At 38.6% G+C, this 26,066-nt stretch overlaps 2 protein-coding genes across 4 annotated transcripts; one reads left to right on the top strand and one right to left on the bottom strand.

Annotated features, from left to right (window-relative positions):
* The first annotated feature begins 106 nt into the window (after window positions 1-106).
* Window positions 107-2,509, top strand: LOC140152436 (short transient receptor potential channel 2-like). Its single transcript, XM_072174751.1, has 4 exons — window positions 107-307; window positions 919-1,089; window positions 1,413-1,463; window positions 2,331-2,509. Exons 1-4 carry the CDS (start codon window positions 146-148, stop codon window positions 2,481-2,483), a joined length of 537 nt encoding a protein of 178 aa, XP_072030852.1. The 5' UTR covers window positions 107-145; the 3' UTR covers window positions 2,484-2,509.
* On the bottom strand, window positions 2,198-25,956 carry LOC140152435 (short transient receptor potential channel 5-like). Of its 3 annotated transcripts, none has more exons than XM_072174750.1 (9): window positions 25,901-25,956; window positions 20,573-20,709; window positions 19,842-19,942; window positions 17,603-17,968; window positions 13,657-13,855; window positions 8,564-8,725; window positions 7,937-7,987; window positions 4,774-4,901; window positions 2,198-3,132 (listed from the first exon to the last, which is right to left on the bottom strand). In XM_072174750.1, the coding sequence occupies exons 1-9, from the start codon at window positions 25,908-25,910 to the stop codon at window positions 2,877-2,879; spliced, it is 1,410 nt and encodes a 469-aa protein (XP_072030851.1). In that variant the 5' UTR covers window positions 25,911-25,956; the 3' UTR covers window positions 2,198-2,876. The 3 variants fall into 3 exon arrangements, with proteins under 3 accessions (XP_072030851.1, XP_072030850.1, XP_072030849.1); XM_072174749.1 differs by lacking the exon at window positions 25,901-25,956 and adding an exon at window positions 25,220-25,307; XM_072174748.1 differs by lacking the exon at window positions 25,901-25,956 and adding an exon at window positions 24,208-24,278.
* Window positions 25,957-26,066: the final 110 nt, after the last annotated feature.

Raw genomic sequence — 26,066 nt, 5'->3', positions numbered from 1 at the left:
GTTTGGTTTGTTTTGTCAATGTATCAATACAAGCATCATTTCAAACTGGGCAATAAATAAAACCTACCAATTCTCGTGGGTGTTAATTGGCAGATTTCAGCGTTCACTGGACACACTGTTTTGGTCACTCTTCGGACAAATAAACATGGAATCTGTGGAGATAGCTTCTGACATACCAATCAGCCATCATTTGCATTTGACAGAATTTGTTGGTTATGGCATGTATACGGTGTATCTTGTGGTGGCCGTTGTAGTTCTACTGAATGTTCTTATTGCAATGATGAGCACCACATACGGCAAGATAGAGGTAAGTTCACACAATTGGCATTTTCCTGCCGTTGATGGGGCTTGTTTTGTACCATGCCCTCCTGGACCTCGCTTTCGATATGTTATAATCACGTAACGTGATACCATTCTTTATTATTCCTGTTATAGGAATGGTCTATAGTTCTGGGAATAATTTGCATTAAGCTAGAAATATAGACCTACTCCAAATACTAGCGACGATTGATTGATTCTTCTCAAACATGTCAAATGAAAGAGTTTATTTTTCAAATGCAACAGTAACGCCTTTCCTCATTGGTTATTCATCAACTGCTTGTCAATGGTGATTCTGTCTAATCTGTCGGCATACATCCTCCCCTGCCTATCCAAAGTTGCCACGAATTGCCAAAAGTTGCGTAAACTTGCGTAAACATTTTACACAATTGCATTAGCGTTGCGTTAAAGTTGCATAAATCAAAGCAAAAAGTTGATACATTTGAGAGCAAATTTGTTTACTTTTGGACAACTTGTGTCAATGTATTGTCGACTTCGTGCATTTTTTCTGTGATACGAGGCCTAGTAGAGTAGCTCTTGCGTATCTTTTGATAAGTTTCATTGAACATGAAAACCACTCAAATTGTTTTCTTTTCACAGCAAAATGCCGAGACTGAGTGGATGGTAGCACGTACTTCACTGATGACGCAATATATGTGTGGGAATGTCGGAACTCTTCCACCACCATTTAATCTGATACCATCGATCAATGACATCATTTATTTTTCTAGAAAGTTGTATCACCTTTACAGACTACGAACAAGTAATTCGGTAGGTTGTTTAAGTTACAGAATCTGAACGAGAATGTTTACTGACTGTTTGTATTCTTTAATAAATGGAGGAAAAACGATCCAAGCGTACTTAAAGAAGACACAGTGGTTAAATAATCCCGTGGCAACCCATTGAAAACAAAGGATTTATAGCTATAAATAGAATGGTTGCCATTTGATATACTCGAAATAAATGAGACATCGCACATGTTGTATTATACAAATGTTAAAATAAAAATTATTTTGAATTTACGTGACACATTTTGAGACTTCGACAGCAACAACATTTATTTAAATTTCAATCTTATTCTTTAATGATTTTAGGCACCTAAGAAAGACGAGAAGAAAGTGAACGAGGGTCAGCAGCAATACCAAGTTAGTATTCATTTACCTTTCCTTTCCCGCCACATTAAAGGGACTTTCTGAGATCTACCGAGGGCCAAACAAGTCAATCAAATCTGGGACCTATCAATAGAGAAATTAAAACTAGACCCAAAAGCATTATGAAAAACTGAAAACTTGAAAATGCCGATTGTATTTATATCAGTTTATGTGTTTGTGTGTTAGTATTTTTAAAGACAGTTTAAATGTACAACCCTTTTCGGAAACAATATAAACAGATATGATTATTGCGATGTGTTAGAGCTACACTTTATAACACAGTCCTGTCTTTTCCAGTTTACCTGAATATGCCTGTATTTTTGTATATTTTGTCGACAATTTGGTATATGGATATGTCGTTTTTTGTAACTTTCTCATTTTTTTCGACAAACAACCCAATTTTTTCTTACTGTATCTAAACTTCTAGAATTTTGAAAAATTCTTAGAAATTTGGAATAGCGTCGCAGGTGGTGTATGACGTGCAGTCCCTAAATTCAGTAAATTTTCATCGTCAACCGTGTAATTGAATGGGATTATTTTGAAATTTTAAAACGCTTGAAATATCACAAACAAATAGGCCTATGTTGATAAATAATATAAATACAAGCTAAAACCGTTGGGGTTCGATAATGAACCCCACAAAACTAACCGAGTATATGGAAAATGCCATACGGCCGGGCGGTTTCACGAGTTGCCGGCTCGATCATGTCATCCGCCGCCTGAGCGTCGGGTCCATACTCAAATTCTCAGCGACACCTTTTCCCTACCCAAACCAAAGTTGAATTACCCCTTGCTCACAGTACTCTCTCTTACGCAGGTACTTGAGTTACCCCCTTGCTCACAGTACTCTATCTTACGCAGGTACTTATCGGAATATTGACTGCCAGGTATGTGAGGACAAAGCAAGCAGAAAACGCCAGAAGAAAACAAACAGATAAGATTACTGAAGAACTCAACAATCTAAAGCGAACCGTGGAGAGACTGAGCAATGGATTGTTTGAGATTAAGGTTTGAGTTAAAAACCTTGTCTGTAAAGCAAATGTAGCTAATAAATATAAATAATACTATTGATCTTGTCAAAAACTGTATAGAGAATATTGCGCGTAACCCTACAATCAAATAATTTAATTATAGAATAGTGAGTGGAAAGTAATATCAAAATAATGTAGAACAATCGGCAATGTATTTTATCCTTTCGGAGTACTAGTAGTCCATTAAAATACTATTTTTAACGTGTAGGTTATTAATACTTCTTAATAAGAGCTAAAAATATGCTTTAGATCTGTCTTTGGTGTTTTTGTTTGTAAATAAAGTTTTAAACATTTTCTTCATGGGTTACAATCATTTTGTGCGTTTAGCTTTGGCAAAACAATATAAAAAATTGTGAAGCAGATAACATGGATAATGTCACCACTTTTTAAAACGAAGTATTCCTTTTGGTCGTATTCTTTTTGAGTTGTTAGACCCTGTCTCAGACTCCATCTCAGACCCCGTTTGAGAGCCCGTCTGAGACTCTGTCTGCCATTCCGTCTTAGACCCCGTCTCAGACCCCGTCGTAGACCTTGTCCTAGACTCAGTCTTAAACTCTATCACGGCCTTACAAAGTTCCTTGATCTCTCTCATAGTGTTTGCTGCTTCCACTCGTGCTTCTTGCAATTCATATCTGAAAATACAAAAAAGCTTTTAACTAACATACATGGCATTAAACACAATGTTTCTTTGATAAAATCCGTAATCTTGGTAATATTAAGTGTCTTAAATCTGATAAACGCAGCACTCTCATAATATTGATTTACTTTTGTATTATACAAATTGTCATGGACTTGGGAGCATCAGCAGCTGCTTATTAAGTCCTTGTTTAATCCAGTAAATGTAATATAAACTGCTCAAATAAAGAAAGTCCGCAGTCATGTAACCCGTCCTACACCAAAACCTGATCGTGTTATGAACATTTAATTGATAAAGTCGTGTGCAGAATCTTATTAGCTCCAACTTGATACCAAATTTGCCACCAAGAACTCTAAATTCAGAGAGATTGAGACCAGTATATGAAATTTGGTGCATTTTCAAAAGTTGCAAATTAAAAATGGACCACGCGGAACTGTAGAGGTGAATGGCACAGCGCGACCATTGACATAGCCCGAAACAACCGCTAGGTCATATCGATCGCATCGTGCCCTAGTATTCATCAGTAAAGCACTGTAGCAATCCATGCGTTTTAAATTAACAATTGAATAAAGCGCGCACTTGGGATAGTCGACATGGGTTCATCGTGGGCAAGCAAGCTTGACCACATTGCCACGCTATGCAATTTCGACCGCGTTATCGTTTTGATTTGCAACTTTTGAAAATGCACCAAATGCCATAAACTGGTATCAGTCTTTGTGTTTGGTATCAAATTTGGTATCAAATTAGAGCTAGCAAGATTCTGCACACAACCGTATCAATCAAATTTTCATAACAAGATCAGGTTATGGTGTAGGACGGGTTACATGACTGCGGACTTTCTTTATTTGAGCAGTTTAGGATGTTTTTAAATGGACTATCACTGAAGCAGGTTATATTATTTTCTTCGTTTAGAAAGAAAGGTACTTTACTATTTATGTATATACGAGGTTCGATCAGTATATAATGAAAGTTGACATTTAGCCTCATATTTTGAATACTTTGATGAAATTTCTTTTTGTTCACATAAAGACTCTACCTTTGTCTTTCAAACCGCATAATTATGTATAAACGATACCACATATTTGATTACGTACCAGTATTAGCAGAAAATCACTAGACTGCGGACACTGCCAAATCACGCAAAAGTTGAATTGTAGTGAAGGCACGTGGTGAATATGTCTAGCTTTGGTCGTGGGTCTGCCGTTGGCATGGTTGGTAAAATGAGACTTGCCAATAAACACGGGACGTCTTTAAACTTCAACAAATTTAAGACTTGAAAGGAAGCAGTATACACTTTAACAACACACTTTAATTAAACTAAAACATTTCCAACGCGACAAAAAGGTGGTTTTATGAAATAAAAGATTATGTTTAACTACTGTTCCAAAAGACAGCACTCTCCATACTTTAATTCCTTACCGCTTCATTTTCAGCATATCAGAGACTGTAGACCATTGATTTTATGCAATGCTGTTACGTATTTAAGTGTATGGCATCATGTGTACAATGTGTTGTTTGAAAGACAAAGCTACAGTGTTTATGAGATCATAGAGAAATGCCATGAAAATAATGGGGTTTACACGTTTCATTACGTAATATGCCTTATCGTTCTAATTAGCTCAAGGCAGTAACATACCGAATATTTTGAATGGATTCTTTCATCGTAGCCATATCTTGTGTCATGTCTGTCTGTTCTTGATCATCTCGTTCGACATTGTCATTAAGTTCATCTATGTAACGTTCCATGACAAGCCTTATTAGTCTCTGTAAATATATAAAATGTATTGTATTAAAATATTATTAAATATTAAATATATTAAATTTACTTATGAAAGCTCATTTCAACGAGTGGGGCCCCTGACTATGGACTGTTTATTTCTACAGTCCATGCCATGACTCGTACTACAGTCATGGACAAAAGTTTGGAATACTAGTATTTTTATTTTTGTATCAAATGCAGTTTTCAATCATATAAGGAACATATTTATTGTTCTAGAGTAGTGCTCAGTTGAATTTAATTGAAAGATATGAATGTCCTTTGATGTTAACATCACACAGTTTGTCAATTAAACAACGAATTACCTGAGGAAGCGCATTACAATGGAAGGATAACACAATCGCAACACTTTTTGGCGATCTCTTTGTATCACAAAATGAGATTAAAGACACTAGCAAACTGAATTGTTTAAACAAAAACTTAAACTCTCACTGTGACATGTTCAGATAAGTCTCTTGCTTGAGAAAACACATCTCGATATTTCGTGTGTCCACCCCTTTCCAGCTCAAGGTCATTTACGCGACGTAACATTCCCTCGACCAGGGTTTCCAAGGTCCCTTGTGGAATATCTCGCTAGCAAGCAATGAGGGCGTGTCTAAGTTCCTGCAGGGTGATTGGTTGGTTGTCCATGTTACCTATCCTGCGGGATACTTCTGCCGATAAGTTCTCTATAGGGTTCATATCCGGGCACAAAGCCGACCAGTCCAGACCAGTCTACATTCTCATTTTCAAGAAATTCCCTCACGCGTAGAGCTCTGTGCGCCGTGGTGTTGTCATCTTGGATCACGAAAATGTTCCCGAAGTCTCTTCTTGCAAACGGAAGCATAACTGTATCAAGAACAAACAGGCATTGGTCCTGGTTCACGTGTCCTTCTAGCGTGTAGAGGTGTGATTTCGACCTACTGTGAAATGATCCCCACACTGTGATTCCACCAACATCTCCCTGGACTCTAGGAAGGATACAATCCTCAAGCAGGGCTTGACCAACATGTCTTCGGACATTAAGTCGGTCATCTTGTCTGGAGAGGATGAACTGGGCCTCTTCACTGAAGATCACATTACGCCAGTGGGCTACTGTAAAATCCCTATGTCTCTGTGTCCAAAGCAAGCGCGCATGCCGATGTCTTTGCAGAAGTACCGGCTTTCTTATTGGTCGTCTTGCGCGAACACCTGCACTAACCAGTCTAATGTTCACATGTTTCTTGGTAACAGGCGCGTTTATGGACCTCAGCCATTCTGTTCGTAGCCGAGATGCAGACTTCGTGCGGCCATTGTGGCAAAGTCTCAGGGGAGATCAGTCTTCCCTGGCGGTTGACTTTCGGGGCCGACCTAACTTTGGTCTAGGTGTAGTAGTTCCGGTCTCTCGACGTCTCTTCAAAATTTTAGAGACTGCACCTTATGTAATTCCTAAAGTGGCACCAATATCATTCTGTCTGTAGCCGCGATTACGTAAGTCAATGACGCGGCGGGCGTATAAATCTGCGCTCAATTCGTACCCCATGATCAGAAATATCTTATACAACAGACAGATGCAACAAAGTAAAGCTGGTTTCTTCACACCGTAATGTAAAAGCCAATGTAACCTTATGAATCATATCGCTAAAATAACTGCGAAAAGGAGGCCCGATGGTTCATTGGTCAGGCATAATAAGCCATTGTCCTACATTAGGTATTGTGTGATATGAAATGGTACCAGGGAACTTAACATATCGGGAATCGCCTGTCACGCATGATCGCACACAGTGACGTGGGCCACAATGCCCCGTCATACTTCCATGCCGCTTGCCGCTACGGCAAGCGGCAAGACGTATTAACAAATGACAAGCTTGAATTGTCCGTTTGTCTGCAATGCGCGTGCGTCACGCCACCCAGCGACAAAAGTATGAAACAGGAATTGGTCGGACCTCATCTCCAACATGATAACTGACATAGGTCAATATCCTTCCCGACATGCTTAGTAGCCAAGTCCGCAGAAGATTATTATTCTTGTGATCCACATACTATGTACACATATACCTTTGGCCACATTTTATTGTACGATAAATACGAATTTATTAAACATAGTAACAAATATTCTCTAGCAAATCGGTTATACGATCGAACTGGTAGGCACATTATAAATTCGGGATATTAAATATCTTCCTGACCAGTTAGATCTGCGCATGGTCAAAGACGATTCCTTACTAGCCATTTTATTCATTATAACGAATGGATCATGTTCTAACTAATTCCAGCGGACGGTCTGTGGCTGTTGGTCGGACCTCATCTCTTCGCATCGACTGTGATCCATTTTGAATGGCTGACGGGTCATTGATGGTAAGAAAAGAAATCTGCACTTAAAAACAGGGTTATGCAAAAAAATAAAAATATTCCAAACTGATGTCCATGGCTGCACTAGTAAAGCCTTACCATTCAATTAAGAAATAAAGGGTAATGCATTATCCTTTACACGCAAATAATGTGTATGAGGCAGTAAAAACGTAAATAATGGGTGAGGCGCAGCCGAACCCATTATTTAAACGTTTTTACTCCCGTCCTTCGGGGCTCGTGTATTAGACGCATCAACATCAGCGCAAGTGCATTGTTTTTGTCTAATTTCTCTCCCAACAAGTAACACGCGTTCATTAACCTATAATTCACGTGACGCGTTTCAACAAATCACAGTGCGATTTTGAATAATGGGTCGTGGGGGTAATAGAATATTTATTATTGGCTATTATTAGGAACTTTAACAATTGATAACATTAATGGTCCACTATATACAGAGGACCTTCAAAAAAGATAATAGAGTTTAACATTTAACAATTGGCAATTGCCTGTGGCGATGGATTGCAAACACTCGTCTACTGATAACTCATTCCCCACTGGGTCGCATATCGCCCTGGCTTTAACACTATTGTCATCTTGTAAAATTCATAGATCTTTCAATGAGCCTGCTAAGTCTTAAACAATGAATGATCTCCGACATTTAAGCTTACTATGTACTCGGTTAAAGGTCTTGATTATAGCTATACTAACTTACTTCATATTTGTCTCCTTGTTCTTCCTTGATACTACTATCGTAAGAGTCGTTCTGCCAATATATGAGAAAATAAACATTGTCATTGAAAAAACAATCTACAGAAAGTTTAGGCGTATTAATTCCCATAATTTGTCGTGGTGTTATTGTAAGTATAGTGGAAGAGGGAAATAAAAAATAATAATAAAGATGAAGAAAATGATGAAGAGAAACACGAAAGAATAATATTTCAATGTAAAAAATTAGGGGGTGTATAAATATATCACTATAATAAAAAATATTAGAAAAAACAATATTGAATTTAGATAGCAAATTAATACTTCAACGCTACTCAAATTTGGTACACTCACCGGAGCGCTTTCACCGGGCAACCGGCGTCTTCAGCGGATGAAGATTGTTGTTGCTAGTGACGTAGTACTAGAACACCTCCGGTTAGTGTACCAAATTTGAGTAGCGTAGAAGTATAAATTTGCTTTCTATTTACGTTTACCGCTACGTATGAAAATACATCATTATAATATAGAATTTGCCAAATAAAATGTATCTATCTATCTAACACCACTTGAACAAACTGGTGAACAGTGTGGAATATTTTGAGTAATTTGTTTGCTCCCTGAAGCATAGTATTACCTTTCTAATGTGATGGATTTTAAACAGTGTACAAGATGTCATCCACAATAGCGTCTTGACTGTTGGTACTAAGTTGAAAGGCGGCGGGAGAGTTGGACTGTTCGTCATATACTGTGCCATTAGCTTGGTGCGATAAGATTTCCATTCAACTTCTGAATTTTCCTAAAGAATAATGACAAGAAGTTAAGAACATTCTGTGGAATTGAAACCAGCTATGCTTTTTCAATTTTGTCTATTTTCGTATAGTCGTATTTCACAATCCATTTCTACGGCACTTGCATTCTAAGGACTAAGCGCGATAATGACTCCTCAATGATTCATTTTTCGGGTGGGTGGGTTGATTTTTTTATTTTTTATTTGGTTATATTTTCCAACATTTTTAGTGATGATTTTGAAGCAAAGCAATTAAAAACTTCTTCTCGTGTATGAAATAGGTTAATGAACGCATATTACTTGTTATTACTTGTGCAAAATAATGCACTTGCGCTGATGTTGATACGTCTAATGTACTCCCCCTTCTCTCCCAACAAATAATACGCGTTCATTAACCTATAAATATCAAATGTCAAAGCGTATTTAGAGAATAAAAGATAGGATTTTGTCTTTTGCCTATCCAATATCGTGTCATAATGGATGGGCTGGCCAATATTTTGAGTAGTGGATGCCGGCGCAGCCGGTATCCACTATGATCCACTTTACAAGACGCACCCATTGAATAAGAATCGCTAATTCATGCCATTTACGGTCCAATGCCTTCTAATATTTCCGACAAACAGATGCTATCAAGTCATTTATGCTCATACATCTACCCCTTCACCATATGGTTACGTATAGCCTATTATTAACCCTCATCTAACAAAAGGAGTGTGTTCTTGTCGCCGTAAAACGCTCAAACAAACCGCCAAACGGCTCGTGGTAATTGTTGGCCATCCTTTGCGCTTATTCAGCGACCATTTGACCCTACCATCTTACCCGGTGGTATAGTAGACCGTGCAACTTCAAAATGATGACCCCCCTGCATCATCATGGTACACTATTAACCCTCGTCTAACAAAGAAGGTGCCCTTGTCGCCGTAAAACGCTCAAACAAACCGCCAAACGGCTCGTGGTAATTGTTGGCCATCCTTTGCGCTTATTCAGCGACAATTTGACCCTACCACCTTTACCCGGTGGTATATAATGAAAGACAAAGATAAAAAGACTAAAATTAGAAGAATTTTTTGACTTCAACACTACTTAAAATTTGATCGCTTACCGGGAGCGCTTTCACAGTACCAACTGCGTCCTCAGCCGGATGTTATGGCTCTGATGGTTTATGGCTTGTTGACAACCTTCGATGACGTCACACTAGAAGAAGATGACGTCAAAGGTGTTGTCCTCGTCCCCCTGGTGGTCTTGGGTATGAGTAGGTTGTCCCAAACTGGATCTAAATCCAGTCCAGTGTCTCTGTTCAAGTTGGGTCCTTTTTTCCTGATGTGAATGGCTTCTAGGACCCTTCTGGAAAATTCTTTGGGTTCTTTTTCCAGCACATTTACGTTTTCCCAGTCTATTTGATGGGTGTTTTTGCTCCTGGAAATATGCTCATGTACAGCAGATTTGGAACCGGCAGCCTTTGATTTATGTTCAGATAGCCGTTTTTCCAACTTTCTACCTGTTTCACCAATGTACATAGCATCACAGTCTGAACAGGAGATTTCGTAGACGGTCCCTGACTGTTTTAATTTGTCTACTTTATCTTTCGGTGACACAAGTGTTTGCCGGAGTGTGCGGTATGGTTTAAAGGCTGTGGGAACACCTGCTGTTTTGAATGCTCGGCGAAGCTGCTCCGAAGTTCCTTCCAAATAAGGTAAAGTTATTGTGAACCCCTTGGAAGTTTCACTATCCGGTTCGTCCTGTGAAGCTGATTTTTCACGCTTCTCCTGGGCTCTGAAAAAGGTCCAGTCGCGATAACCGCAGTTTCGGAGCGCTCCTTTTACGTGTTCAATTTCTCAGCTCTATCCTCCGGATCCGTAACAATTTCACTCCTATAAAGCAATGTCTTGATCACACTTAGTTTGTGCTCTAGTGGGTGGTGGGAATCGAAACTTAAATACTGGTCAGTGTGAGTTGGTTTTCTAAAGATCTTGACCTTCACACTGCCATCGCTAGCCTGCACGATCAGAGTGTCTAGGAAAGGAAGTTGCCCGTCTTCCTCTTCCTCTCTGGTGAACTTAATGTTATTATCTTGCGAATTTATGTGATCTGTAAATTCATCCACGTGCGAAGTTTTTATAACGCAGAATGTGTCGTCGACATAGCGAACCCACATGCGTGGTGGATGAGGAGCGGATGACAAAGCTCGCTTTTCAAAATACTCCATATACGCGTTGGCCACCAGCGGACTGCAAGGACTGCCCATTGCGCATCCATCCTTCTGTTGGTAGTATTTCTCTCTGAACACAAAATATGTCGTGCTCAAGCAAAAGTTCAAGAGATTGATGATATCGTCCACCTCTAGATCTTCCGCTGTCCCTACTTTCCAGGTTTCGTCATTTTCCAACAAACTGCGAACGACGACGAGAGCTTCTTTCACCGGGATAGAAGTGAACAATGCCGACACGTCAAAGGACACTATGGACTCATCAGGCTCTACTTTTAAGTCTTTGATCTGGTTAACAAAGGCCTGAGAATTAACGATGTGATGTTCCGTTTTTCCTATCAAGGGTGATATAATGTCCGCAACAAATCTCGCAAGATTATAGGTCACAGCACCGATGCTTGACACGATGGGTCTTAACGGTGCCTCGGCTTTATGTATCTTTATGAGACCATAAAATCTGGGAACATCAGCTACGGTAGGATATAAGTCCCAATATGTCTTGCTAGTTATCGCACCTGTTTCTTTGAGTTCTTTCAACAACTTGATAAGTCTGCTTTGAAATTTCTGAGTGGGGTCTTTTTTCAGAGTCTCATAGACACTTTCATCTTGCAGTAGAGCTAAAGCTTTCTCTTCATACACTGAATTGTCTATCACAACAGTTGCTCTTCCCTTATCAGCTGGCAAGATTTGGATGCTTGTGTCTTTCTTTAAAGATTCAACCGCCGATCGCTCTGCCTTATTGATATTGCTTACCGGGGGTTTAGCATTTTTGCAATGTTCACAACACGAGCACGTAATTCAGCCGCTTTATCGTTTGCAATTTGTTTACATGCACTTTCAGTGGCAACTACAATGTCATTGATGGGCAAACTTTCTGGACTTACCGCGAAGTTAAGACCGCGTTCTAACACATTAACTTCCGGTTGCGTAAGCTTCCTAGATGACAAATTCACCACCCACTTGTCTTTATTCCTCTTATCCGCTGTAAAACCGTCTTTACCCAAATTATCGGCGTTCTCTTTCTCTGTTTTTAACCGTCCAAACTTCCGAATTTGGCGATCCTTTACCAAGTCATGTTCTCGCTTCTGCGCATGGGCGATGAACTCCGAGACTCTCAACCATGCTGTTTCCGGTGATAAACCGCGTAATTTGGTTTCTAATTCTTGATGTTTTTGCTTCAAAATATCCAAAGTAAAATTATTTTGCCGTATCCGCTCGTTGAGTAAAGATCTTTGTGCTTTTTGGATGATATTTCTCGCACGAAATCCTTTTACTTCCGGGGTCTGCAGACGAAGATATTTTGGTGTCACACGATTATTAAAGCACGTCAGGTTAAATCGTAAATGATTCTTGAACCGAGCGAGTTTGAGTGATGTTTTTTCAAACTGTCTAACAAGCCGAAGGCAATCACTTTTGACGTCATCTTCTTCTATTGTGACGTCATCGAAGGTTGTCAACAAGCCATAAACCATCAGAGCCATAACATCCGGCTGAGGACGCAGTTGGTACTGTGAAAGCGCTCCTGGTAAGCGATCAAATTTTAAGTAGTGTTGAAGTCAAAAAATTCTTCTAATTTAAATTATACCACTACGTATGAATTTACAATTTTATATAAAAAGACTAGTTTGCGTCTGACGTCATCTGTCAATCAAACTCCGAGCACGGTTTGTTTACAAGTGTCATGATGATATGAGTTGCTGAACACGGCGGTAAAACCGGGCGCCTTATTGTTAATTTTGCACCATCAAACATACAAACCATCTCAAAAGTTAGGTCTTAATAGTAGGAAACTTTCTTAACCGAAGGCACCATGTCCACAATGCCTAAAAAAGTTGCTTTTTGCCTTGTAAGAGTACGTAATTTTAGCCATTCACTGCTATTCCTTTTCTCCGATCGGCACCAGCCAGATGAATCGACCTTCCTTATACGCGCTATTAGCCAATCAAGGATCGTAGAGAATTTGATTGACAGTGACGTCAGACGCAAACTAGTCTTTTTATCTTTGTCTTTAATTATAGTAGGCCGTCCAACTTCAAAATGATGACTCCCTCCCACCATCATATACAATGTAGTGTCATCGTGAGTTTGTTACATCAATCTAGATGCATGTACTTTTTTGATATCATGGAAAGAGCCAGAGGATGATTTAAGGAAGCCCCATCATGCACTGTAAAAGTGTTATCACTAGAGTTTCAACTGCCACTTTACTTTTCAAATCCCATTGAACTCTGTGCAAAAGATGTTGTTTTAGAATTGCCCGTGTGTCATTATTACTTGGTCGATTTCAGATCTAAAGTGATGTATGCATGAAGGATAATTCACACCTTCTGTAGATAACATAAAATGTGAAATCGACCAACTTTTTGAAGGTGTTTTTACTGTAACTATATCTGTCCAAATTCAAATTTAACCATGCACGTGTGTATGCAGTGGGCGGCAGTGGTGTCATGTTCACTCACACAGCTGTGCTAACCGCAAGACTTGCTGGGAAGTGCTTAAATCATCCTCTGGGAAAGAGCAGGCCCATATGATATCCACTGGTACCAAAATCATAGACATCGGGCGTTTTATAGCGAACTACCCACACCTCCCTCTTCGTTAGACGTTAAACAAAAATCACAAAAAGGATCACATGGTGGATTGATACATTCCAATAATATTAGATATTTTGGATGTATAAATATATACAAAAGTAAGTAAGCATTATATTATCATTCATTACATTGTAACTTACTTCGACCCTGTTGTATGTGTTATTCATCATAGCAATCAACGCATTAAGCATAATGATAAATGCTATAATCATATATACTCCATATAAAATGATTCCAACCGTTTCTGTGAAGAACATGTTCTCATGCCTACTGTCTAAAGTATCCAAATCCATGAGATCAAACAGTGACCAGAACAGGGCTCGCATGGTACTTGCTAGGCTGAAACAAAGTATAATGATTACACAAGTATTATAATTTTTAGAGAGCTTAGAGTACCGACTCAGATTGCACGTGCATATTAACGATATGGTAAATTCACCACCGTGGTTTGTCATGCTTGGACACCGAAATCGAACGATAAGTAGCGTCTTTAAATGAACATTGCACAGCTGAACGTAAATCTAATAAACAATTAAGACCGGTCTTGACTCGTAAAATGTATGAAGGTCACGATCACCATCGGGCTGATTTTGCATGAAAATCTACATTATGCGATAATTTGAAGTAACCGCTCGCGCTCGTGTCCTTTCTATGTGGGCCAGGGGAATTGGGCAGCCGTGTTGTGCACTAGCGTAAAGTGGTGTATCTGTTATTTGATATTCAGACGATAGATCTTTGGATATAAAGAGTCCCTGTTTTTGCTTATAAAGAAACCAATTGTAAGCCTAGCAAACACAAAAACGTTTTAAAAACGTTTTAAATAAGTTATATTTTGGCTTTTGGTTTAGGTAAAAACGTTTTAATAACATTAAAATGTCGGGTTATATAAAGGTCATGATAACGTTTTAAAACGTTTTGTATGAAAACACACTACAACAATATTTTTTAATGTTTTCAAAAATGTTATTTTAAACTATTTTGCAAACATTGTTGCCAAATATTTTGTCAATACCTAAATAACATTATGTTAAAATATTTTAACCCAGCAAACACAGAAATGTTCTTAAAATGTTTTTTTCAAAACCTTTTAATAACATTTAAATGTCGGGTTATATAAAGGTCATCAAAACGTTTTTTAAACGTTATTGCAAATATTTTGGGCAAACATTTTTCGCAAAATATTTTTTCAACTCCCAAAATAACATTCTGTTTAGAATGTTTTGTATCAAGTTTTCAAGAATGTTTTTGGAATGTTATTAAAACGTTTTTATACCTTTTATATAACCTGACATTTAAACGTTTTCTGTAAAACATTTTTGTTTGCTGAGCAGTAGATTATCAAAAAATGTTTTGTAAGGTTATAAAAACGTTTTATACTCTTAAGGGGTTGTTTGGAATGACAGGTGACTCAGGGGTCAAAAACAAAATTTTTACCTTTTTGACCTCAGCACATGTGTATGTATGATCTGCCATACAAAAATTAAAAAAACAATACCTCAAAGTATCATTTTTTAATGTTTTTTGTCATAATCACGCTTTTCTACAAATTTCATCTGTTTGTACCGGGGGTGTGTCGGTTGCCAGGTAGGCCTGCATGACAGCATAGACACACGTTACAACCTTGAATAATAATACAGAATGACGTTATATTCTTCTTAACCTATCTTAGAACTGCCTATTATTTCAATTGTTATACTGTTCTGGTTGGTTTATTGCATATACTGTATAGAAATTATGCAATATGACGTCGAGCATGACAGAGTCATCTTCATTCAAATAAAATTCAGGTACCCGTAAGGTACCACGGAGCAATTCGCACGATAATACAATAAAACAGATGAAAGGTATGAATGGTTGTGGAATCGAATTGCAGACCTGTCCCTCTGTCACCTTAGAACTGCATCTCGTAGGCAATGGTAGGTAATAAACCAACCGGAACGATATAACAATTGAAATAACAGCATGTCTTGGTCTCAATTCAAGATGTGCAATTTGGACACACCTACTCGTTGGCTGATTTATACTTCAACAGTTCCTCAAAGTGATATCAGAAAAGCCACTATCTCATTGTTCATTGGCCCGCAGTATGCGCTCGCCCCGGGGCACTCAACTTTAGAATTGATGGGTATGTGTGCCTACATTTTGTACAAGCGTCGCGAAGTAGGCGCATATCAGTACAAAACGTTGGGGTTTTTTTTTATAAAAAAAAGGGTCAATTATGTACAATCAAAATGAAAAAGGGGTCATTGGGTATAATATTTTGAAAACTGAAGGTGCCTGGTCATCGGGTATAGTCGGCTTCAAAAGAGGGGCATATATTGACAGGCACATACCGTCACCTCTAAAGTTGATGCCCCCGGTGCTCGCATTATATTTTGTTCATGGCTCGGCTTTTAAAACTCCCACACATCACAATAAGGCTATTGAAAAGTGTATAGAATAGCTAATGATAGACTGGTCCCTGCGATTAGTCGCGGACCCGAGCGACAATATAGTAAACACATCGAGTTTATAACACAAGTGACAGTAGTCGTGAATTATGGAGGGTTTCATTGAACTTCTACCAGCAAAATATGGAATAATACTAACACAAGACACCAATCGAGATGATGATACCAGCCATAATGGAAGGCTTGTATTTGACCTTCTTATGAATCCAATTTCGTGGCGAGAAGTTAAAAAAGGTAATGTATATTTCAAGAAATTTGGGTTCAAAATTCCGTATCAGCTCGTATCATCAATTCCGTAAATATGGCGTATAGAGGCACAACTTGACAATAAACTGAACTATTTAAACGTAAAGGACGCACTGGATACACATAAATTTGTGTTTCCTTGCTGGCGGAATAGTTGTAAAACTCTTTTTTGTCAAAAAAGTTGGACAATTTATGAATTATGATTGGCAAAATAGCGAAAGGAAATAGACTTTTCCAACCATGTAAAACTACACTGGGTTGTTGACATGGTCGACATACATAAAGACATACGCATGTTCCTAAAGTAGGAGGTAAGTACTATAATTAATTGTTTAAAGTGCTCTACATACCAGCAAAAAGTCATAGGGTCATCAGAGTACAGGGACTTTGTGAAATACTGGGTACAAAAATAAAGTGCGTGAGCCGATATGCAACATCAAATATAAAAGCCGATTTACATAATTTCCCATGACCTTACAGAAGTGATCGTGCTCAAATATAAAACTATAGAGTTTGGTCCTTGATATGCACCATCAATTGTGTACTTGTGATCAATATTGCTAGGCAAACAATCACAGCAAACATGCCAAAATCCTCCCATTTCTCCTCCATTTACACACATATAAACCCATCCCTTAATATACCCTTTACATAACCCGACATTTAAACGTTTTCTGACAACCTTTTATAACCTTTTGCGAATAATGTCGAAAACGTTTTATGTTTGCTGGGAGGCTTGCACTTGAATATATGTGTTGAAAGAACATGATAATCTTAAGTGGGCGTATTGAATTTCAACCGTGCCTTTTGAAATTAAAAACTGACAACAATTCAGATTTTATATGTGCAGAACAAATAAAAATGACTGCTGCCCTCATTCGTCAACACTCACAACACGGTACTAGCAGCGCAGTTTAGATCACTGGTGGAGGTAGTCTAAAGCAGATGACGTACCAGGCTCACTGACATCTACCGAGGTCAGTGACCAGGCTATAGTCAATAGCCGTAGTCGGAGGTCCCTCGGCCAATAGTCTCAAAACTATTAAACAGGTCGGAACAAAATGTCCATGCGTGGCTGTTGAAGAACTAGTGGATTCGACCTACCATCATGGAGATTTCTGCCATGAAGATATCGGGGCGATGCCACTGTGCATCGGGATAGTAGGCCTATGCCTACCATTTAATGTTCCGTGACACAATAATTCAGTGAGGTGATCTAGAGTTTAGTTTAAGTGCAATTAGTACTTAAGTTGAATTTATACTCCGTCGCTGAGCAATAAGTGATTGGTTTCTAGCCAATAAGGTAGTGTGCTTTTCGGTGCGCTTTTTGTTTCGCGCTACCTCAATGGTCAAATACCATTCACTAGTCACTCAGATTGGAAGTACTTACTTAGCAAAAGGCGGTAATTGACAGTCTGGTCCTTGGCACGTTGCCTCCTCCAATTCTGTAAATGTTTGATACAATTGTGTGAAGCCAATACCAAATGACACCCAGACAAATACAAAGATGAGTAGAAACCTGGCAATATCAGCTATCATCCCAACGAACGACACTAGCAGAGGGCCGACAAAACTTAGTATTACCGCATCATGGAGTACAGCAAGGAATGTCAGCACTGTAGCAATGGCAAAGGTTGCTTCTGATATGAAGAGTGTATCGTAAGTGTTCCAGTCCAACAAAAGATGCAAATGTTGCGTTTTGTTGCTGTGATTAAGATTTATGATGCTTACATTAAAGGGTTCTGTTGTCATGTCTCTGTGAAGGTTGAAAGTTAAAAACCAATATTTGAAATGGTTAAAAGGAAATTTATATATACATGATAGTGCCGAGAATATCAATTCCAGAAACAATTCCATAGGTTTCCTCTGTGCTGCCCTCATTCTGTTGTTTATACATGACTTCCTTTGGTTTCCATCTATTGCGTTACTCAATTTTGACATGGACCCATGCTTTTGAGTCCGAATTTAGGCTGCGATTTAACCGAGCCTGTCAAATATTGCGACTTTGCGTTTATGCCTACGTACAGGCTGAGTCAAAAAGAAGTAAACTCATGTTTGAGGGGCTGCAACTCGAGATCTGCAAAGAATCTGCTAAAAATAAAAATACCACTGGAAAGAGCAAATTCTATACGTCTAAATAAAAAAAAGAATTGTTGAAATTGCTCACAGCAAACTAAAGTTATACTCATTTGAATACAACCGCCCATTTTTGTAGCTGCACACGGCTGATTGATTTTCATCCATTTCAATCTCGACGAATCGGCAAAGTGCTAACAGGATTTATTGTTGAAAAGACAACTTTTGCTTTTAATTAATATTCAACAAAGTCCATTACGGTACTATAGTTTGTAGGGATACCAATTCAAGTCTTTACGAACGATCCAGCAGAAGCTTGATTGGGGAATGTTGGGTAAAGGATTGAGCTGATCTTTGGTCGTGCTGTAACGCATGTCTAACTCTAGCAATGGTCACTTGTGATCTAGCAGTTCGTGGTCTGCCTGAAGCTTCCGGCTGTCTGTTCCTTAGTGTCCCATGCACATTGAGCTTGTTCACACTTTTATATACTGCTACCTTACATGAAACCCGGTTAGCTGTAGGAAATTGGAGACGAAAAAGACGCTGAACTTCAGTGGGACTCTTAGTTTCATGATACTTCGTCGACAGAAACGTGCGCTCCCGTGCGGTAAATTGTGGTGCCATGTTGTCATTTGGCCCGTTTTATTATAATGTAGTGCAATGAGGTAAAATTCATATTGAAAAGAGCCCTTTAACATGTAGGAATTATTGATCGAAACCACACCTGCCACAGAATTTTATTTGCATTTGAATATCGCGCCTTACCAATCAATATAACAGGTATGCCCCTACTTGGGAAGTGAAACCGTGTGCAGCTACAAAAATGGGTGCTTGTATTTAAATGAGTATAACTCGAGTTTGCTGTCTGCAATTGCGACAATTCCTTTTTTATTTAGACGTGTAGAATTTGCTCTTTCCAGTGGTATTTTCATTTTTAGCAGATTCCTTGCAGATCTTGAGTTACAGCCCCTCAAACATGAGTTTACTTCTTTTTGACTCAGCCTGTATGTGTTCTGCTTTGCGCTAAACCTCAAAATTAGATTCTGGTAATTGACTTTGATGGTCGATTTCACCAGTTTTTTAACAGCTGCGACGCATTGCAAGTGAAAATTGCTTCTCCCATCAGCCTGCCAAAAATTGCTTGCCCACTCCCCCCCCCCTCCCCTTTGCACAGCACATGCCAAGTTTTTGGATTCCCAATTTGCAAACTTAAAATGGTCTAGATTATGATGCGAGCATAGCGAGCAGGGAATTTTGCATATTTGAAACGTTTCTGTAATATTTAAATGGTACCCCATAAATGTGTGCCAGAAATTGCTCTCCCCTCTCGGCCTGCAAATTGCTTGCTCCTCCCCCTTTCGGACTGCCAACAAATATGGTTGCCATTTTTATCCCCCTCCCGTTCATAATTATTGCACAGCTCTTAGGCGGTATACATACATCAAGGCTATTCAAGTTCAATTTTGATTTTTTTTATTCAAGACATGCTGAGGCAAAATTATGGGGAATAATCTTGGCTAAACTGTTTGTAATTATGAATAATATAACTTTACCTTGGTCGATACGATCCATTTACTGGATACTGGATACTTTCATTTACTGGATTAGTGAAAATGGTATCGCCACTTTGTTGCCGTTGCTTTTCGTATAAGGTCTAGTTTCAAAAAAGAAAACACAATGTTACATTTGGGGCAAAACGCTATAGTGTATGATGGGTCCAGTGACGGCTCTACGGTGGGGCAAGGGGCAAGAAGACCCCCCAATATTTTTCTTGCACCCTCCCCAGTTTGACCCCCCCCCCACACACACACCCACACCCACACACTTTTGACCCAAAATCACACAAATTTCCATTTTTGTGGTAATTGGTTGATTTTGCCTCCCCTGAAATTCACTTTTCCTCCCAAATTCCTGGTGATGCCACTGGGTAAGGCAGAGTAGATTTGGGTGTCCCCCGGGTGTCCTGAGTCCACAGTTGTCCGTTGCAACCCGCATACCCACTACTCTTTCAGTAGGCCCGCTACCGATCCGTGAGCTACCGTTCCCACTGCCGTGTGATGTTACTGTGGGTGGGCGTGGAGTCTGTTTACCTTCCCAGCAATTATATACCGCTACCCATTTATACACATGAGTGGAGAGTATCAATCGAGATTAAGTGTCTTACTCATTGAGCGGCCGGGACTCGAGTCCATGATATATGATTCAACCTGTCAAATGCTTGTAGATGTAATTCTGCAGTACATTATTTTGTGAAGTATTATTAAATTCATAAAGGCATACGCACAGCAAAGGAGACGATATTCAATATAATAGATGTCCAGTAGCAGATTAGTTGGAAAATATCCACCCAATTGAACCAGTCTTGCACATATTGACGAGGACCAATCCACCAAAGCTCTTTGATTTCCCTCCAAGTCATTCCTGTACAAGAAAAAAAAAGCAATTATCCGATCTTTCCTTTAAAAGTTGCATCAATTTGTAAGTGTCCAATCTCAACGTATACGTATAAGGCTCGTTACGCTATATCTATGCCCCTTTGAAGTTTTCGATTCTTCTTGACAGCATATAGTTCCTAAAGGAACCATGTCCCTGATATTACCAGTTTATTTAAAGCAATATTATAAAATTTTCAAACAAAATAGATTGGCATTTCTTTGCCATAAAATGTTAGCTTTTACTGTCAGATATATCCCCTTTTATTTTTGAGCCGACCAAATACGGCAAAGCAAAGAAAATTGGAATTTACTACCAGCGCACATGTCGCCAATACGTATCACTCCTTCGGTCATGTTGTGGTACGACCCTTTGTTGTGTATATCACCGTACCGCACGCCGTGTACGCATGTGTGTTATGAACATCGTGTATGCGTTCGAATAATAATTCCATCGTAATAATAAAGCGCCGGTTCCGGTGTTTTATTCAAAATCTCGGATTTTGACAAAACTACAGCACCTAGAGTCTTGATTTTTGCAGGGTATATTGGTTTAATAAAGTACAATTTAATCGTGTAAGAAAGGGAATTTTAAAAATTCAGTGAGGGCGTCTTCCTCAGCAAATGTTATAATATGGCTTTAAGTAACCAATTGTGGAAATGTCTAGGGTGTGCGCACCTATGTTGTATTGTTTAATGGTTTATGGATTAAACGATATGGGACCGTAATGGTCAGCGACAACCTGTAAAGTGTGGTGAAGCCTGCACGTATCTCCGCGTTTTTATTTAAACCCATATCTTGTCTTTTTTGAAAGAAGGTGCTTTTAATTTAACCTGATTCTTTTCTTACTTTGCATTACCCACAAAGTGTCGTTTGCTACGATGCATTGAACCACGGCAGGTATTCATTTTTTATGTGATATAATATAATTCCAACTCATCCAATATAATATTTCTACACAGAATATCATTTCTTAAATTTGTTTATATACAATGTGTCATCTTGCTATTCTATTTTTGGCAGTTGCTTTGACAGTAGTTATTATTACAAATGTGAATTTTTGTTCAAATCGTTTAAAACGCTGTCATCATGTAGTAGTCACCGACACTTTATTTTATCTCATATAATATATTCCCACTTCCCCAGCAAGCCTGTAAACACAAACCCTAGGGTATGTGCTGTCATGTGCCGGTATAACTATCAATTTTACATTTGATATACTTAAATACAGCTAATATTATATTATTGTCATTGAGCAATCTGGGTCTAAACATAAAATGGAACCAACCTTTATGTTTTAAATATCATTTGCATGTGTCTTGAAATCTATAGATGATTTCTGAAGTGTCAGTTTTTCTTTTCAATACAAAACGTACTAGTTTGCATCGAACTTTTGCTGATTTAAGGACAGCATAATAGTTCGACGTTTTTGCGTTAGTTTATTCCCATTGAGATTTTTGGTTCGCTTTGATTTCCATAGAGGAAAAACTTCAAAGGATACAAAATTGAGACAACGGAAAGATAAACAATGGTAGACGGGACTAATATGCTAGATTTAGGATTGCGTTGCCTTTATTATGCAGTAAATACTTTGCTAATTATGAAATTCATTTAAAATATATTTATATTAATAAGTGCTAAAGTAAATTCAGTTACCATAGTATTTGGGGCTGTTGTTAGGTCGCTTCATTTCGTAACGGGTTTTTCAATCTGCGATTTACAATGAAACGGCAACGTACTAATTTAGCTACGTTTATCTATGTAATTGGTTCAAGCTAGTGCAGGCATATAGCTAACTTGTTTTAATAATTAGGCTAATTTTCAGGCTAAGGGCAGATTGCCATTGATTTGCAGGTTAATTTAACAGGTTACAAATCTGCAGGTTAATGAGCAGAGCCTGCTAAAATGTGTAAATTATACAGGCTATAATTAGCCTGCCTAATTGAAGTATTTTGGCTATATTTCAGGCAAATGGCAGGTTAAATATTAATTAAGGCTAAAAACATGTTTAGTACAGGCCTGCCGTTTCTGGTGAGGGAACGCACGCAACCGTTCAACGTTATACTGGTTTGTATCGTATATTGTACTACTGGAAAACGCACTTAACGGCCAGGAAATGTTCGTCGTCTTTTCAGTGGTGGACCGATTGGGGGCAGAGGCAAGTTCCCCCGGCTCGAAATACCAGGATAAAATAACAAAAATAATTTGCAATGTGCGTCTATTTTGCCCGGTACGCCACTGCGTCTTTGCGGGCGATTTTCCGTCTTTCGCAGCGGCTAAAATTGGCCTCAGCGTCTTGCAAACAAACCTGGAGAATTAGAACAAAGCTAGTCACTTGAGCTGAAATTCAAGGTCGAGAACTGAAATCGCTGCGAAGAAACGTGATGTCTGTCGCATCCACAGATATATATTATACCCATTGGTTGCAATACATGCAAAGACGTCAGGTTATATCTTGCTATAACTTAATCTGAACGCTTTATCTTGCTCACGACACTGACCGAGAAAGCCAAATCACTTAATGTCTGTCACTGAAATTTCTAATGGTGTGCTAATTTTAAAGACACAGACCATGGGATACTATCTTAAAGCCATAATGTACGATTTCTTATTAATGAAAGAAAGCCCGCTTGCTAGCTTGGCCGTTTACGTGGATCTCTATTATAGGGAGAAGTAATGTCGCAATTACGAAATTATCTAATTGCTCTGTTGTCCTAGTACAAACACATCGAATTTGGATGATTCCAATCAGATGGTATTTTGGGACATGCGTAAACATTACAAAGAGGCCTATGCCAAAAAATAGATTTCATTTGAAAAGAACGTACATTGTGGCTTTAAAGTGTCTCCTCGATCCTTCCAGATTAGTTTGCCAATTCCATATAATAGCGTAGATTTCCCATCCCATTAGCTATTTAAAGGTCATAGACTGTTGGCTCTTGAAAATAAGTTAACCAGTACCGAATACCGACTGGGTATCGATGACAACTCCATTTGAAGTAATCCTATCCTTCATCTGTGACGATTCATTACACGACTGTTGCCCTTTTTTTCTTTTTGTTTTTGGTAAAGTCAAAATAATGAATAAAATTGCTCATGGCAATTACCTGAACATTACTGAAAATATTACAAAGTTAACGAAACTTACTCAAAATCTCACAAAATTATCTTATTATATTGCCAGTTTACCTGAGCTTCACTTCTGTATTTAATATATTTTCTCAGGCATGTATCCTCTGTGATCCTCGCATTTAATATTTAATGTCTCACATGCACATTGACCGATGTCCTGATAGGAAACTGTACAGAGGCCGCGCCCCTCTCTTTATACTTAATTAAACCGGAGAAACTAATGACTTCTGACGACAATTAATGATCAAAGTGAAGTACTGGGTACCCACATTTGCCTTTGCCCATGGTATCAAAAAACTTATTAAAAAATTATAATGTTTAGAATCCACTATAATATGGTCACAATTTACTTACCTATAATCATGATATAGATAGCTATAGTTAGATAGCCAGGTGGGCCGTCTGCGTATTGGACGTATTTGGCAATCTGTTAATTTACTTACCTATAATCATGATATATACTGCGCCAATAAAGTATCCTTACACTTGGAAAAATAATCACAATTTCAAAACTGAACAATATTTGGATAAATTTATTATTTTTAATAGATGCACTACTTAATCCTGCACATTATGACACCACATTGAATCCAATGTGACTTCAAGAAGCAAAGTTACAAGCATTTGATTAGACGAAGGTCCAGTTTTAAAAGTGACAAACTGGCCTATTCAAAACTCCACAGACTAGACATCTGGTTTGAGAGTGGTGAATGGCTAATTTATGCACTTGGCTTTAATTTGAAACAAAAGGAACAAAAGAAAACTGAAACAAAAGAACTGACAAATAAAAGTTACTAAAAGTACAGGGAAGCAAAAACTGAAATAAAAACTGCTTTAAATAACGCTTCATTGAAGAAACTGTGTTGTCTCTTTGTTGCGCTTGTTGGAATCTTTTTGCACCTTGTATAGGCCAGTTTGTTACTTTTAAAACTGGACCTTCGTCTATTCAAAGCTTGTAACTTTACTTCTTGAGGTCACATTGGATTCAATGTGGTGTCATAATGTGCAGAATTAGATAGTGCATCTATTAAAAAAACAAATTAACCCCAATATTGTTCAGTTTTGAAATTGTGATTAATTTTCCGAGTGTAAGGATATTTTATTGGCGCAGTATAGATAGCTATAGTTAGATAGCCAGGTGGGCCGGCTGCGTATTGGATGTACTTGGCAATCTGTTAATTTACTTACCTATAATCATGATATAGATAGCTATAGTTAGGTAACCAGGTGGGCCGGCTACGTATTGGACGTATTTGGCAATCTGTTAATTTACTTACCTATAATCATGATATAGATAGCTATAGTTACGTAGCCAGGTGGGCCGGCTGCGTATTGGACGTAATTGGCAATCTGTTAATTTACTTACCTATAATCATGATATAGATAGCTATAGTTAGGTAGCCAGGTGGGCCGGCTGCGTATTGGATGTACTTGGCAATCTGTTAATTTACTTACCTATAATCATGATATAGATAGCTATAGTTAGGTAACCAGGTGGGCCGGCTACGTATTGGACGTACTTGGCAATCTGTTAATTTACTTACCTATAATCATGATATAGATAGCTATAGTTAGGTAGCCAGGTGGGCCGGCTGCGTATTGGATGTACTTGGCAATCTGTTAATTTACTTACCTATAATCATGATATAGATAGCTATAGTTAGGTAACCAGGTGGGCCGGCTACGTATTGGACGTATTTGGCAATCTGTTAATTTACTTACCTATAATCATGATATAGATAGCTATAGTTAGGTAGCCAGGTGGGCCGGCTGCGTATTTTTTTTTTTTTTTTTATGTCTAAACTATGCAAGGCATTAACAGCTGCTATCGGTATGATAGCGCTGATGGGTTGGCGCCAAGATAGTTGTTAACCTCCCGTTTGAAGCTCAGCCGATTCTGGTTAGAGATAATTGGACCAGGTAGAGCGATGGAAGGAATGACCTCTGGTGGCTGACCAGGTTGGATCTTGGGATTTTAGCTATAGTTGGGTACCCATGTGGGCCGGCTGCGTATTGGACGTACTTGGCAATCTGTTAATTTACTTACCTATAATCATGATATAGATAGCTATAGTTAGGTACCCAGGTGGGCCGGCTGCGTATTGGATGTACTTGGCAATCTGTTAATTTACTTACCTATAATCATGATATAGATAGCTATAGTTAAGTACCCAGGTGGGTCGGCTGCGTATTGGATGTACTTGGCAATCTGT

Source organism: Amphiura filiformis, chromosome 5 (genome assembly GCF_039555335.1).
Source record: "Amphiura filiformis chromosome 5, Afil_fr2py, whole genome shotgun sequence".
Lineage (NCBI taxonomy): Eukaryota > Metazoa > Echinodermata > Ophiuroidea > Amphilepidida > Amphiuridae > Amphiura > Amphiura filiformis.
The sequence above is the reverse complement of the archived record's forward strand: the minus strand, read 5'-3'. Positions and strand labels throughout refer to the sequence as shown.